At 34.5% G+C, this 14,281-nt stretch overlaps 2 protein-coding genes across 3 annotated transcripts; one reads left to right on the forward strand and one right to left on the reverse strand.

The window, feature by feature from the left end:
• Positions 1–903: 903 nt before the first annotated feature.
• On the reverse strand, positions 904–2,287 carry LOC133192637 (uncharacterized). Its single transcript, XM_061328635.1, has 2 exons — positions 2,233–2,287; positions 904–1,365 (listed from the first exon to the last, which is right to left on the reverse strand). Exons 1-2 carry the CDS (start codon positions 2,251–2,253, stop codon positions 904–906), a joined length of 483 nt encoding a protein of 160 aa, XP_061184619.1. The 5' UTR covers positions 2,254–2,287.
• A 7,637-nt stretch (positions 2,288–9,924) lies between these two features.
• LOC133192031 (myosin-9-like) lies at positions 9,925–14,266 on the forward strand. Of its 2 annotated transcripts, XM_061327866.1 has the most exons (3): positions 9,925–11,351; positions 11,635–11,649; positions 13,953–14,266. In XM_061327866.1, exons 1-3 carry the CDS (start codon positions 10,037–10,039, stop codon positions 14,264–14,266), a joined length of 1,644 nt encoding a protein of 547 aa, XP_061183850.1. In that variant the 5' UTR covers positions 9,925–10,036. The 2 variants fall into 2 exon arrangements, with proteins under 2 accessions (XP_061183850.1, XP_061183851.1); XM_061327867.1 differs by lacking the exon at positions 11,635–11,649.
• Positions 14,267–14,281: the final 15 nt, after the last annotated feature.

Consider the following 14,281-nt stretch of genomic DNA (forward strand, 5'->3'; position numbering starts at 1 on the left):
TTTATTCCATAATTTATTTTTTTAAAAAAATCAACCAATTCATCCAAAAGATTTACCTAAGATTCTAGTGATAATTAAATGATTCTTACCAATAACGAAAAACCGCGGAAAATCAAGGTTGATGTTAAAGGGTAATACTTTCCTGCCATAAGTAACACTCGTATTTGAATGTGCTAAATTTTGATTTCCAATATTAATGGGTTTTTTTTTTTCAAAGTATGAATAATAAACCAAAGGGAAAAAACATGTTCCCTGTAATTTATTAATGGAGTGCATGAAGACATTAATCCTAAAAAAAAAAAATATGTCCTCTCAAAACTATTTACCCTGATATAATAAAAAAAAATCTACGTAATAAATTCGCCAGAAAAGTGGAAGAGAGGTAGCATGTTCGTTTTAAGATATTTCGTTAAGCTGTCTTCGGATTTCATTGAAATATTTATACATGTAGAAAAAGATGTGTTCTGGCATGCGTGGATCCAGACATTTTTTAGGGAAAAAAGGGGGCACCATACCTAAAAAAAAAAAAACTCATCTCAGAGTTTATTGACAAGCAAAAAAAAAAAGTAAATAACTTGTCCAAACCCGAAAAGTTGCTTTCCCTGAGATATATTAGTAATGACTCTCCTTACCACTTTAGCAGGGCAGGAGTCCATGTTTTCTAAGAGGGGGGGGGGGGGTCCATGGACCCTTTGCTAGATCCCCGCGTGGTTCAGGGGGTAGGAAACGTTTGATTTCATGGTAAAGCTTTTAAAATATGAAAAATAAATACCTCAAATAGCTTAATTAGAATTTTTATTATGCATTTTATTTATTAATCCAAGCAGACTATGCTTTTCGTCAGATCGGGGCTTTGATCGAAGTCCGTCGTTAAATGCACCAGTAAAATGCGAATAGACCTCTCTACACTTCATTACTAACACGCCGTCCTGTCCGGTGTATATGCGGGTCATTCACAGAGGACTTGTAAATATTGAAAATATCGTTATGGCTTTTGATACTCTTTATGGTTTCCTTTCTTTCCGGAAGAAACGTAGGAGATACCCTGGCAAACGGTAATGGTTTACCTTTCCTAGTGAACACCCCCAGGGGATGTAGTTGGTTTTTTAGTTCATTTACGTTCCCGTACTCGTCTCTGGGATGAACAGCGTTTCTTCTCATATTTATTTTTGTATGTTTGTAATCTTTTTCAGTTGTTTTATCACAATTGTTGTTGGCTTGAAATCCGTTGTTGATTTTACGTTTTTGTTTTTTGACGTAACGCCACAAACAGCACGTCACTATGGTCGACAGAATAAGAAAGCTTCCAACAATCGGCAACACTATTGGCCAGGTCTCTGGAAAACTTACGTTGATTTGTATCTCCTACAAGTAATTATATACATGTATACGTTTTCAAAGGCCTCTAGAAATCAACAATTCAGATCTTGAAAATAACAACTTTGAATTCTCTCATCACAAAGTCGAATCATTTTTTTTTATCAGGGTACATTTCTGACAAAGGAGGGAATTGGCATATGGTCGTTTTTACAGGCCCATAGGAAACAATTTCAGTTTAAGGGGTAGAAGGGAGGCAATCAAACATCAGTTTAGTAGGGCTGGGACGATATATCGAGATATCGATAATATCGATTCAATGTGAGGATGATACGCATATCGATACGTATGAAGAAATATCGACATATCGCCCAAAAAAATCTGACTCATGTTTTTCTTTGTTTACTTAACATTTTGGGTTTAATATCTAAAATAAATATGCTTAATTTAAATATAAATATGAAATACACAATAATTAAGATCACTTGTGCAAAATAATTAAGTTTTACAACAGATATACAATTTCTTTGAATAATTTATTCTTATTTGCGAAGAAATGTTTTGTTCATTTCAATATAAAAAAGAAGTTATAACCAATTAAACATATCGTGATACATATCGTATCGTGGCTCAAATATCGGGATACGTATCGATATAGAAAAATTTGTATCGTCCCAGCCCTACAGTTTAGGCGGGCACTACCAAGCAAAAGTTCCTATACAAGCCAAAAAAGGGGGGTCATCAGACATAATAATTGGGGGGACACATCCATAAGGAAGCTTTGTTTTCTTAAGTGTAATATATATCGCCTCTATCGGCAAAATTATTGCCCCCCCCCCCCCCCCGGTTCCTACCGCCATCTTTTATATTTTATCTATAATCTGAACAATGATATATTTATAGATTAACACTTACCGGAGTCTTTGGTGTGTGCATATGGTGACGGTTCTGTCTTTTCCTGATTTGTACGTATACGCTCGTCCCTTTTATTCCCAGCTCGGAAAGAACCAAGGCCTTCATGTCACTTTGTCTTTCTATTCAATGGCTGGACTTGCAGATGGATGTATTCATTAATTATCAGAATTTATCCTGAATATCCATTATCATTATTATCACAGAGGCTTGGAAGATCAAAAGCCATGGATATGGTAGGCGCCGGACTTAAATCATCTTACAAAGAGATCCCAGTCGCTGGGACACGAGAGGCTATGACGTCATACTAATGTAGTTTGTATCACTCGGGAAATATCATTCTAACCTGTCCTTGGAAGACTTCTTAGTACGATTACATTCTACACAGACCTATATCTGGAGCGATTCACGTCCATGTACTAAAACAACAAAGCTTCTCTAGTCATAGTGATGTCGTGAGTGTCAGGCAGGTTCGTCTCATCTCACCCTCCCTCGATTTCTTATTACATTTGGTGCCTTTGATCACCCCTGAACATGCAGGTGAAAGTATTGCCAGTGGCAAAAAAATCCAGTTTGTTTTCGGGGACAAAACAGTTTAAGGAAGGAGGAATGTAGCGGTCAGGAAAGTCCGCCAGTTGCCATATAGCTCACTTTGTAGAGTTCAGGGGGCGGGTTCGAACCCTGGTTTTGTTCGTTGCATCTTCTCCCATCCTAGAGAGAGAGAGGAAGGGGAGCTTTATTTTTTTTCAACAAGGCTTAATTTCTGATGTGCCAAATATATGTTATTTTACGTATATTATACATATTTATTGGCAATTATTCTGATAAGTTGTAGGTGTACGTCTGTGTCGTTGTGTGTATGATTCAAATACAGCTTTACCAGATAGACCAGAGACTGTTCTGTTGTTAATGAACCGATTAATGTAAGCAAAGGGCAAGGGTGCCGATGAGCAGAAAAGTGATATTCCCCAAAAGGAATATGCAAAAATGTTTTAGATTTCCTGCAGACTCTGCCAACTCTAACACCTGTTACCGGCCCCTGTACACTGAACCATCTGCGCTCCTGTATGAATAAGAAACCTTTTGTTTATTTTGAAATGTATCTACAACATCCATGGTTAACCCAAAATAAGATAAAAGTAGTATGCAAAACACGATTAACTAATGACGACAAAGGGTTAAGAAGAAATACATGTATATTGATTTCCAATATTCTAAACTTTACATAGCAAACAAATCTATTTCAAGCAAACATCTTCTACACATTTTTCGAGAAAATTAAGAATTTAATGAGTTTCGAGGGTTTCAATAGTGGGATAATCATGAAGAGGCAGAAAAGTAAAACTTACTGTAGGATGTTCCAGTATGTGCAAGATGAAAAATACTATTATATTATTATGTGTTTTAGTATCTGTTCTTGTTCAGAACAGGAACTATAGATTTTTCTTGCAATGTACAAATTGGTATCTTTGACTTCATGAAATTACATTCATGTATTTATATGGTTGATTCTGAATAAAAAGGTCCTCCCCATTTTTATTCAAGTGTCAGAAATTTCCGACTTAAGTTAATAACAAATCTTATTGCAAATACAATAATTTAAGCTAGATCGTGATTTTACTATCTTATTATTTCATATTACACATGATTATATTGACTTTAATGTTTCTAGTCAGTTTTCACTCGGACTCTCCTCTGAATACAGTCTGTAAAGCGCTGTCTTGTTGAAGCTTGTTATAAAGAAGTCAAGTACTCATATAGAAGAGTTTGTACATCAGAGTGACCACGTGCCAGTTCTTGTTAAGTGTTTGTCTCTTCTAGTGACCACGTATTCTGAATGGTTGACAGCCGCACAGCTTTGTGATCCCATATTCATTATTATTCAGATTTGAAGAAACCAAATGACCAAGTGTCCCATCGCTTTGAAGATCCAACACATTCTTTATAAGTCTGCCGATCCAAACATTGCGAAGTTACTATTAAGGCTGAACACGACTCGTAAAAAGCCATACTACATATTAGTTTTCCTATCTCCAATTTCAGCACTGGGGTATACCATATGCAGTTGTTTCACCTGATTGATTTCTGTTTACCTGCATGGAATGGACGACACTAGCTTACATTGCCCTTGTTTACATTTTATTGCATTAAAACGTGTATTTGTGTTTTGTATCTGAACTGCACTGACCTATCATCATTATTTGGTTTCCTTTTCTCCTGTCGTGCACGCAAGTAGTTATTTTTGTTTCGACCGGGTATTTTACATGTACAGTAGCAATGTAAGATACGTCCACACAAGTAAAACATGAACGGATACAGAGGCCTTATAAATAATGATGATTGAAGAGAAATATGGCGGACAGCGATAAATTCTTTTCCTTTTACAAATCGTGTTCAGCTTTAATATTTCCCAACAACTTTATTCTTGTTCAGAGTTTGGCACTCCGAGGACCTCTTAGAGTAAAACTTTAATATAAACTATTTCCTGTTACTATTCTTCATATTTATGTTTGAATGAACATAGAAACATTTGGACAGTGAATACGATGATTATTAGACTCAGCTAATAATCACGACACATTTACCTCGAACTCCCTCTGCTTCTGTTTATAGTGACAAGAAAGACCTTGTGCTATATTTACATGTATACAATGATAATGAATTAAAACAATCTATATCAATTAATGAACAAGCTCTCCGGGTGTCAGCTTCAGATAATGGTTTGGGTATGGATTTTACTCTTTCCTTTAAAAAAATTATTTTTCAAATCAATTTTAATATGCATAAAATGTCTTATTTTTTTTTAAATTAATTAATTAATTAATTTATATTTATTTATTAATTATTATTATATTTTTTTTTTCAAAATTAATGTTGTATTTATAGTAAAAGATACTTATAATGATGATGACCATTTCAGTTTTGGGGCATATTCTTCTTTGCGTGAAAACGTCTATGCATCGATTTGAAGATTTGAGTATATATACACACAATTCAAAAAAAATCTTTCAAAAAGAAAATTATAGTCAAAAGTTCGAATACTTTTCCAAAACTGAATGTTTTTAAAATCAGACAATAAAACATTGGAATAAAATGACCTCGCAGTTAAGCCCCAATTAAGATAACCGCCCAACTTTACGCAATGACAAATTAAACACAGAATTTCCAATAAAGCAAAATTTGTCAGCCACAATCCGGACTTTCACCTTCTAAATCATTTTCGTGATTCTACGAACGTACATATCTGAAGATATATCTCCAACCAAACATGGACAAATCCCTTAGCTTGACGTTTATCTTCCTGTATTGAATAATATAAACCGATATCACTTTTAAAGGTTTATGCCAGAATTCGATACCGCAACTCGCCATGCAATTAAACATTGGAACTGCGGTGTGGTCACAACCAAATCTCCCCCTAAGAGAGGTGAAAGGTACTGGACGAATGACAACAAGTTTTTCGGTTTAACAGCATCCGAAATTCTTTTCTGTATTTTGTGGATTGCGGATTGTTGTAGCAGATTTTCATAAAACCATTTTGGCAACCAATAAATTACAGGATCGATATTGGAGGAACAGAAATTACTAGGTAAGGAAAAAGTAAAGTCTAAGAGTTTAAATTGTGTACATCAATTATTTGGCAAATGCCTTGTAACTAATATAGTCTGAAAATCTTTCTATTTTGCACACGGTATTCATTTTGTAGGATTAGATATAATTATTAGAGTTTCCAATTAAGCAAACAAAACTCCAAGACGGTATTTTTGCTTTTTTGCCAACCGTAATAGAATTATACTAAAAACAATCGTATCAATGAAAAACGATACTTTCCTTATACACTCTGTATAAAAGGAAAATATCTGCACCATTTAACGCATTAAGTGAGTTAATACCTGTGCAGTAGCAATATTTTCCTTGTTAAAGATCTTATTAATAGCTGTAACTCCTTAGAAATCGGCCACTTTTACGGGCTGTTGTTGATTCAGCTAAAACATAGAACTTTGACGGAATGAATTTCTAATTCCATTTATATTCTTCCATACCAGCTAAATGTAGTTAAGTGTGGAATTACCGTATCACAGTTTGTCAAATATCCAGTACAAAACACTGAGGAATTCATGAAATAATCTACAGATATTGCCAGGAAACTAAATCCATTGTGTGGGAATCTAGACTTTTTAATCATGAATGTGGATTATCGTTTAAAAGATCATTGCATGGATTTTCAATGGGAATTGAACGGTTTCCTTCTTCCAAAATTAAAAAAAAATCTAGAGTTGATCCACAGTATATTTGAAACCCTGATTTATGTAACATGTATACTAATTATTTAATTCCTTAACCGTCCTATTTGACAAAGCGTATTGCAGTGAAGTTCAATAACCTACATGTAGTTAAATAATTTCACTCAAATCAATTGCCAGGAAAGACATTTTGCACCTCAAACGTAAATAATATAGCACATGATATAGCGCCTCACTTCAAATCGTCTGAAGCATTCTTAAAGTAAATAGATATATTTGACAAATTGTGCAAAAACATGCTATTAAAATAATATATTAGAATAACTGAGAATATATTCTGAATTAAAGTACGTGCTCAACCCTTAAGATAAAAATACTACTTTTTTCAAAAATGTTTAACATATCGCTGCCTCTATACATTTCCACTGAAAGATCTCAAATTAACCCCACGTGGTCCAAAAAGTGGGTCTGTTAATAAGACACTTAGAAAATGTTGTACATGCTTTAAAAGACTTTCTAAAATATAGTCCATAGTTCTTTGTCCGCTAATTTTCCTACTCGGAGTTAAAGAACTAGGGACGATAAACACGGAGAGCGATTTGAAGTTAATCCCTTACTAAGTAGCCATTGAAAGATCAATTGGGACCAGTGATTTGTATGAGCATCGATCAATCCCAGCCGTTTTGTACCTGTTACTTTCTATAATTACCTCCATGCTTAGGCATTGTTGAAATTGCAATTCCATCCATTTGCTCATCAACTGTTCAAATTATCCGTTTTCTAATGACGCCAATATTTTTTCGATTACTTCTTTTCTTTTCCTCACTCGCTGCGCACCGAGTGACGTCTCTGTCAAGTGCAGCTCTTGTTCAGGGATTAACAGCAATCGTTACACTTGTTGTCTGGTCAACTTCTATGTTCATACTGAGAAAAGGAAATCAAAGATAAAGAGATGGAGTTGATGGGTTGATCGGGGCAACCGTAGCAACGGTTTTAAAGGGGGGTAACCTCCCAACAAAATCTAACAAGCAAACAAAAAAAAAAGAAGACGTAAACTGTCTCTAAAATCCTATTTCGTTGTGGGGAGGGGGAGTGGGGGTTGAACTTTCCTCTAACTTTTTGGTACATTTTTTTTAAATCAAATATACTGGAATTTTCCAGTGTTCGACATCAACAAAAAGTGTGGGAAGGGAGGGGGGGGGGGGGCAACAAGAATCTACATGAAAATTTACATATTAAATCTTTAGCAATAGACTATACTCAGAAGAAAAAGTGCCCCCCCCCCATTCCGTTCTACGAGTCTGCGATGTTTCACGCAGATAACCCAAATAACAGATCAGTTTATTTAATTTTAGAAAATTCTGCCACTTTTCATTACACAGGTGGACTTGAATTAAAGAAAATGATTTTCACATACGCGTACAGATATAAGGAAATTATGTTTTTCATACATGTTAAAAATATATAATATTCTGTCATATTTTATTGTCCTACTAATTTTGATCTTCACTGCGATTGGCTTCATATGATTGTCTTAATATTGGGACCAAGGATAATTTTTTTACCTCATAATTCACTTGTTTATTTAATTTAGATGTTTTGACCATTACTTACATGTATATACTTATACTATACTTTTTCAAATGTTAATCTAAATGCGTTTTTCATGTTTAAATGAACCAAATACCGGTTTGTTGTTTCTGTAGTTTACATGGGTTAAGAAAGGTTATAAGGGTCGGCGAAATATTCCTCTATATCACAGCACCACCACTTCAACTGTTGACGGAATAGCGCAGACTGACACGCCTTAATTTTCACTATACTTCAATCTATTCAAACCTTTAAAAAGTTGGACCAGAGTGCAATGCATATTCCTCGACTTCGTACACACAATACTTATGTAATAATGACACGTTTTTCCCTTTTCATCAATTTACTCTGAGAGTATTTAAGTCCCTAACACCTGCATATACTTCGTTTTTCTCAATATTGTTCGCCGAGAGTTTCAATTTGTCAATATCGATTCCTTAAATTTTCAAGGTCGATATATAAATATATATAAGTAAAATCCCATACAAGCAAGTTTGAATAGGTAAACTCTCCGACGTGAATAAAAAAAACCTGGAAAGCTCGGCATTAATGTAATTTAGTAGCAACCCTTGTCCTTTAAATGTTCACGATAATTTAATGCGCGAATGATTTCAATATTAAAATAATCAGTAGCGCAGTAAACGCCACAAGGGTAGCATCTTGCAAGAACTCTAAACATTTAAAGTGATTTTTTTTAAAACAACAATTCAGGTAAGAGCTTTTATTATTCCATTACTAAATAATTTTAAAAAAAAACATTGTTACATTTCGGTTTGACTATGTTTTAAAATTTCACAGTAAAAATCAAATTCCAATATAATCATTGAATTTACGAGGAAAATATCTTTTCCTGGCAATTTTAATAACTGAAACAAATGAATTAGTTTTTTCTTTCTCCAATCCCGGTCATTCTCCCACATCAAAATCAATGCCTTAATTGTTACAGACTTAAAAATTCTCAACAATGAATATTGAATGCGAAAACATTAATAATTTCTTTCCATTACATCAATATATCGACATCATGTTCAAGGTACATTTAAACATCTTCGCGTAGTTTTAAAAGATACAAAACATATTTTTACTCCGTATTAAAATCTCTAATGATCGGACATCATGTAAGATGTAAGTTTCAGATTTTAATTAGTGCTGCTTTTTGTTTAACTGCTGTAGCTTTACTATTGGTTTGTCGTAGCTGACGCCGAGAGTCAGACGTTGACGCAGGAATTGTCCCACTTATGGTAGCTTATCAAGACGTCGATCTTTCGATCCAGTGTGAATTGTAAGGTGTCGGTCTTTCGATCCGGTACGAATTAGTACTGAGTAACATAGGTCAGTTGTGTCGGCTGGAATTCTTCAGCCAAAGTGTGACAAGACACGGTGTGACATCAGGTTTTGACGAAAAAAGAAATCGTGATTTCAGCAGAGTTTTCATTAATTTGGTAGTAAATTGGGAATACATGGAACTATAAAACATTCATATTTCTTGTCATTCAAATTGATTTTAGGCATACTCCGTTTTTTTATCCTTATTTTTTATTAATTACTTGGGCTTGCTTCTAAATCGTATAATGATTCAAATATTTTTGACTCGCTTGGTATTAAAGAACTGTCAAACGTATCTGTTTCTCTGATTTTTATTTCCCGTAAATCAATAACTATTACCCGGAAGAGCGGAACATCCTTGCAGTGTCAATGTTAAGTATTAATGTGTTGTCGTCACACTAATAAAACTGATTGCATGGAATATTAAGAAGGATACGGAAAATAGTGTCACGTTTAAAGAATGATCCAGGGAAATAATGTCGCGTTGTTAAGGCACTGACTTATTCTATTTATAGGAGGCAGGGTGAGACAGGATAGAGGCGATGTTGGAACTTAATGAGGAAGATTCCTGGAATTATCGCGGATGATCCTATCATCGTTCGATTTACAATGTTCAATGAATGGTAAATGATTAACTCCAAGAAAAAATGCCGACACTTTCTCGGAACAAGAAACGAAACAATCGTCCGCCTCCGACAAGAGAGGCCGAGTACAAAATTATGATTGATGTTGTGAATGATGTTTGTCTTGAAATTCGAAAATTTGCCAAAAAATACTTGAATGCAGTAGAAGTGAATTACGAGAGCTGTGCAGCTTGCTTGGACGAGCTTCTAATAAGCTGGAAAATGACCGCTGCTCAGTTCTCTACATCCAAAGAATTCTGGGAAAAACATAAAATAAAACAAGTGGAGGAAGGTATTAGAAAGAAACAAGATTACAAAAATTTAGTGTTTATTTGTGAAAGAGCGAGGACTTTCGAACGATTGATTCCAAATATTCGAGAAAATCTTGTGGAATGTGCAAGAGACCATCTGTACAAATATTGTCGGAGTTTTATAGAAGAAACCTACGACGAAGTAGAAATTCGACCTATAACCGAATACGAGGAATGGATAGTTGCAAGCAAAAAAGATATTGACCAAAAAATTGCTTCTTTGAATAACAATATATTAAAATACGGTGAAATGAAGTCACCATTTTATGACTTTATATCCAAAGGCAACATTCACGCAGCTTTAATGGAAGAAATATGTGTTCTGAATATTGAAATCGCTCATGCCATAAAGAAATGGATCGCAGACGATGCGTCCTACCCAGATCGTTTGCTACAAGAGATCTTTTTCAATAACTCATACAAGGAAAGTCTAGTCGAAAACATCCGGAAGTTGGAAGAGGACAAACAAGTTGCATCGAAAAACTTAGATAAGAAACAGAAACTTAATTATTCAGTGATGAGAGACCATGCATACCATAAGAAAGAAAAACACAAACTTAAAAACAGCCTAGAGACTGTGAACCTAAAACTTGAGAGACTGGAAAAACAAATTGAAAACAAAAATATAGAAATCAATGATTTGAAAGAAGCTGTGGCGGACAAGACACCAATGGCTCCGAGGGATCGCCAGGAATTACGGCGGTCCTTGGAAAAAGCGGAGGCGGATCTAGATCGTCTGGAGGAGCGGAAAAGTGTGATGGAAAGACAACATGGGCGATTAGACAGGGAACTCAAAAAAGTTTCAGATAGAACTTACGAACTTAAGGTGGAAATTGTAACCAAACGACACGAACAGGAAGAGATAAAACAGGGAATTCTGGGTACTGAGATAGAAATGAAATCTATCTTAGACCGTCTGAATAGCATTGATGAAAAACAAGAAATTCTAAAAAGAGTGAGAGAACTGAAATTATCTCCCGATACACTGAGAAGGATTAACACCAAAAAACAGGAAATTACCACAAAAGGTAGTTATTTACACGAGAATAAAAAAAATGTCATAGATTTCTTAATTTCTTGATAGAGCTACATCTACATTTTATTTTACTTGTTTTATCCTTTCATGTGATATTTGTTCTAGAAGAAACACAACTATTACGTTGTAAAGAAGTTGGATATTTTTTTTAGCAATGACATAGATGTCTTTAAAGAAGCAAAAATTCTTTTAAGAATATATAATGATAAATAAATAAATAAAAAATAATAAACGAAATAAAAATACAATAATATTATTTATCCAAATTATTTAAGCTAGAAGACAGAAAGGTAAACTACTATAAACCTTTTGGTATCCTCTCTTGATTGATAGAAGTTTCTTTGTATAATATTAATTAGTTACTTCAGTTAAGATTATTTTATATCAGAGTTCATCTGCATGATACAGATTCTCCTAACTTTGCCGACAGTTTATATTTATTATTTAAACATTTAGAAGAGCTTTATTTTGAATTGTAAGTGGCTGTTTTAGAAAAAGGTTTGAAGCATTCTTGGAAGTAAATTCTTCCATCAAAAAGATTTTTTAAAAGAAAAATTCAGCGGGAACTGGTTCTTGTACCTAAATTCTGGACCAGCTAGTGGCGTATTTTTGCTTATGATTATTTTAAGGAGAATTCTGATCCGATTAAATGGATGATGAATGGTTTAACATAGTGACCTGTATTATTAAAGTATACCTTTAAATGTTTCAATAAAAACCACCAAGCTTTATATAGGGGCCCTCGACCTTCAGCAGAAACGGAGATCTAATTTTTAATATTTAATTTAGATCCGACTTGCAAACTGAATTCGACAAGTCAAAACTTCTCTGTTTATTTTACGAAGAAATGACATATTTGCTAAAGACTTTGTCCTCACGTTCACTACCCATACACATGCTATTTATTTTGTACATTCTAAACAAAAATTATTCAATATTCCCATTCAGAAAAAAAAATGGCATATCGGCAAAAGACGCATGTCCTCCGACTCGTCTAGGAATAAAACTTCGGACTACTTGCTTAAAGTGACTGCTCTTTAAAAAAAAAAAAAACATGTAGAAAGGGACAATCTTTCATACTCAAGTGCACTCAAAATGACATATCGATCCAATTTAACTTTTGTCACATGCCCTGCAAAACACTAAGGCACTAGTCCTTAAGCTGTGCTAATGACATTGTCAATACACAGCACGGTCCAATTCGGGCCATGTAAACAGCCCCAATCAAGTGTAAGCAATTTGTTTTCCTATAAAATATGGATAGAAACACTAACAAATGAAAATTTCAGCCGCGTTCAGTATCAGTCACCGGGGGGTAAAGTCCTCCGGACAACAAAGATACTTCAACTATACGAACCGCCGCATGAAATGACCAAGAGAGACACTGAAGGCATTTAATTTATATAAATATTTACAGGAAATTATTTAACTTTAATGTGTTTCACTCAGTAAAAATGCTCTGCTATTCCTTGCTACCCCTTAATTATCAGTTCTTTTACTCGCCTTGTGCTAGAATGCTTCCATATATATCTGATATGCAAAATAATGGTGAAAACAAAAATTAGTTTCCAATAACGAACATCTAAGAGAAAGCCTATGATATATTAGCACCGGAATGCTTCTTGCCTTTTATTTTGCTATCTATTATCTTTGTAGAGAAGTCGCCATCACCTGTGGTGCATGCACAGTTAGGTACTAGGTCATTCTCTGCTTTTATGTAAATGGAATTAACTAGCACTTATCATTGAGCTTTCGTTTATATATAATGCTAGTTTTTAACAATTTCGCTACTCAATTGTCTTTTGATGGTCTTTAATTTGTGTGCTGTTGAATTTCTACCATGAATTATTATCGATTACGGCAAACTAACAAATATTCGCTTAAAGTTAAAATCAAAGAAAATTCAAGCATTGAAGTTTTGATTTTCTAATCGGTTTCAAAGAAATAACGAAGTTATTAGAGATATTTCACAGTTGCTAGTTTAATCAGACTCGGCATACATGTATGTCAAGAGAATAAAAGCTTAAACTAACAATGGTGTCGTCATCCATTAATCATGTAATGACAGTGCAAAATCAGACTTCTGGTCTTTTATCCATTGATTCACGTTAAGATTTTGTAAAGTTATGCATTATGAATGAATACAAATCTACCTCTGTCCTTTTATAACCCTTTTTTCAACAGCAGTCTTTTAAAAGTACAAAAATGAATAGCAACTTAAGATGATATCTCAGTCATATCTATCATCATAAGATTCCACCGGGGGGTCAACAGAGTAGAGGGGGGCTATCACCCATAGCTTTACATCCAGCAGTCAAATACGTGCTGATTTTCTCGATAATGACTGACATTTCAAAATTGATATTCATTGATTCCATTGACAATATGGAACTGAAAAAGATTCATCTTTTGACACTGTGATCTCGTGAACATATCTTTTTGAATACTTTTATAAAATCAATCTCTCGGCGGAATTGACTTGTTAACATAATTTTAATCGCTGTTCAAACGTTTTCTGCAATCGATTTGCTTCAATAAATTATTTCAGACTACTCTTTTTGAATCTGTGTGCTAAAATGTCGTTTATTTCTAGTTCAAATGGACGACGCCTGTCGATATGTTGCCTTTCATATTGGACGAGATTGGAAGAAGCTCTACGATCGTCTGCCATTCCAGCCCCCACGTGACCCCGACAGACGACAGAAGGATGTGGAAGTTATCGACACCATTTCAGCCCGCCAGGACAGAACTCCTGAAGAATCGGCACTTCGTTCTCTGGAAAAGTGGCGCTCTTTTAACAGACATGGCGACATTGTTCAGCTTATCAAGGGGCTTCGGAAGCTAAATAAAGTTGAGCTAGCACAAAAACTGGAAAGCAAATTCACTGTAGAAAATGTTTATGGATAAAGACTTGTGTTAAGA

Source organism: Saccostrea echinata, unplaced genomic scaffold, assembly GCF_033153115.1.
Source record: "Saccostrea echinata isolate AGI-Se365-2 ecotype Australia unplaced genomic scaffold, CSIRO_AGI_Sech_v1 ptg000025l, whole genome shotgun sequence".
Classification (NCBI taxonomy): domain Eukaryota; kingdom Metazoa; phylum Mollusca; class Bivalvia; order Ostreida; family Ostreidae; genus Saccostrea; species Saccostrea echinata.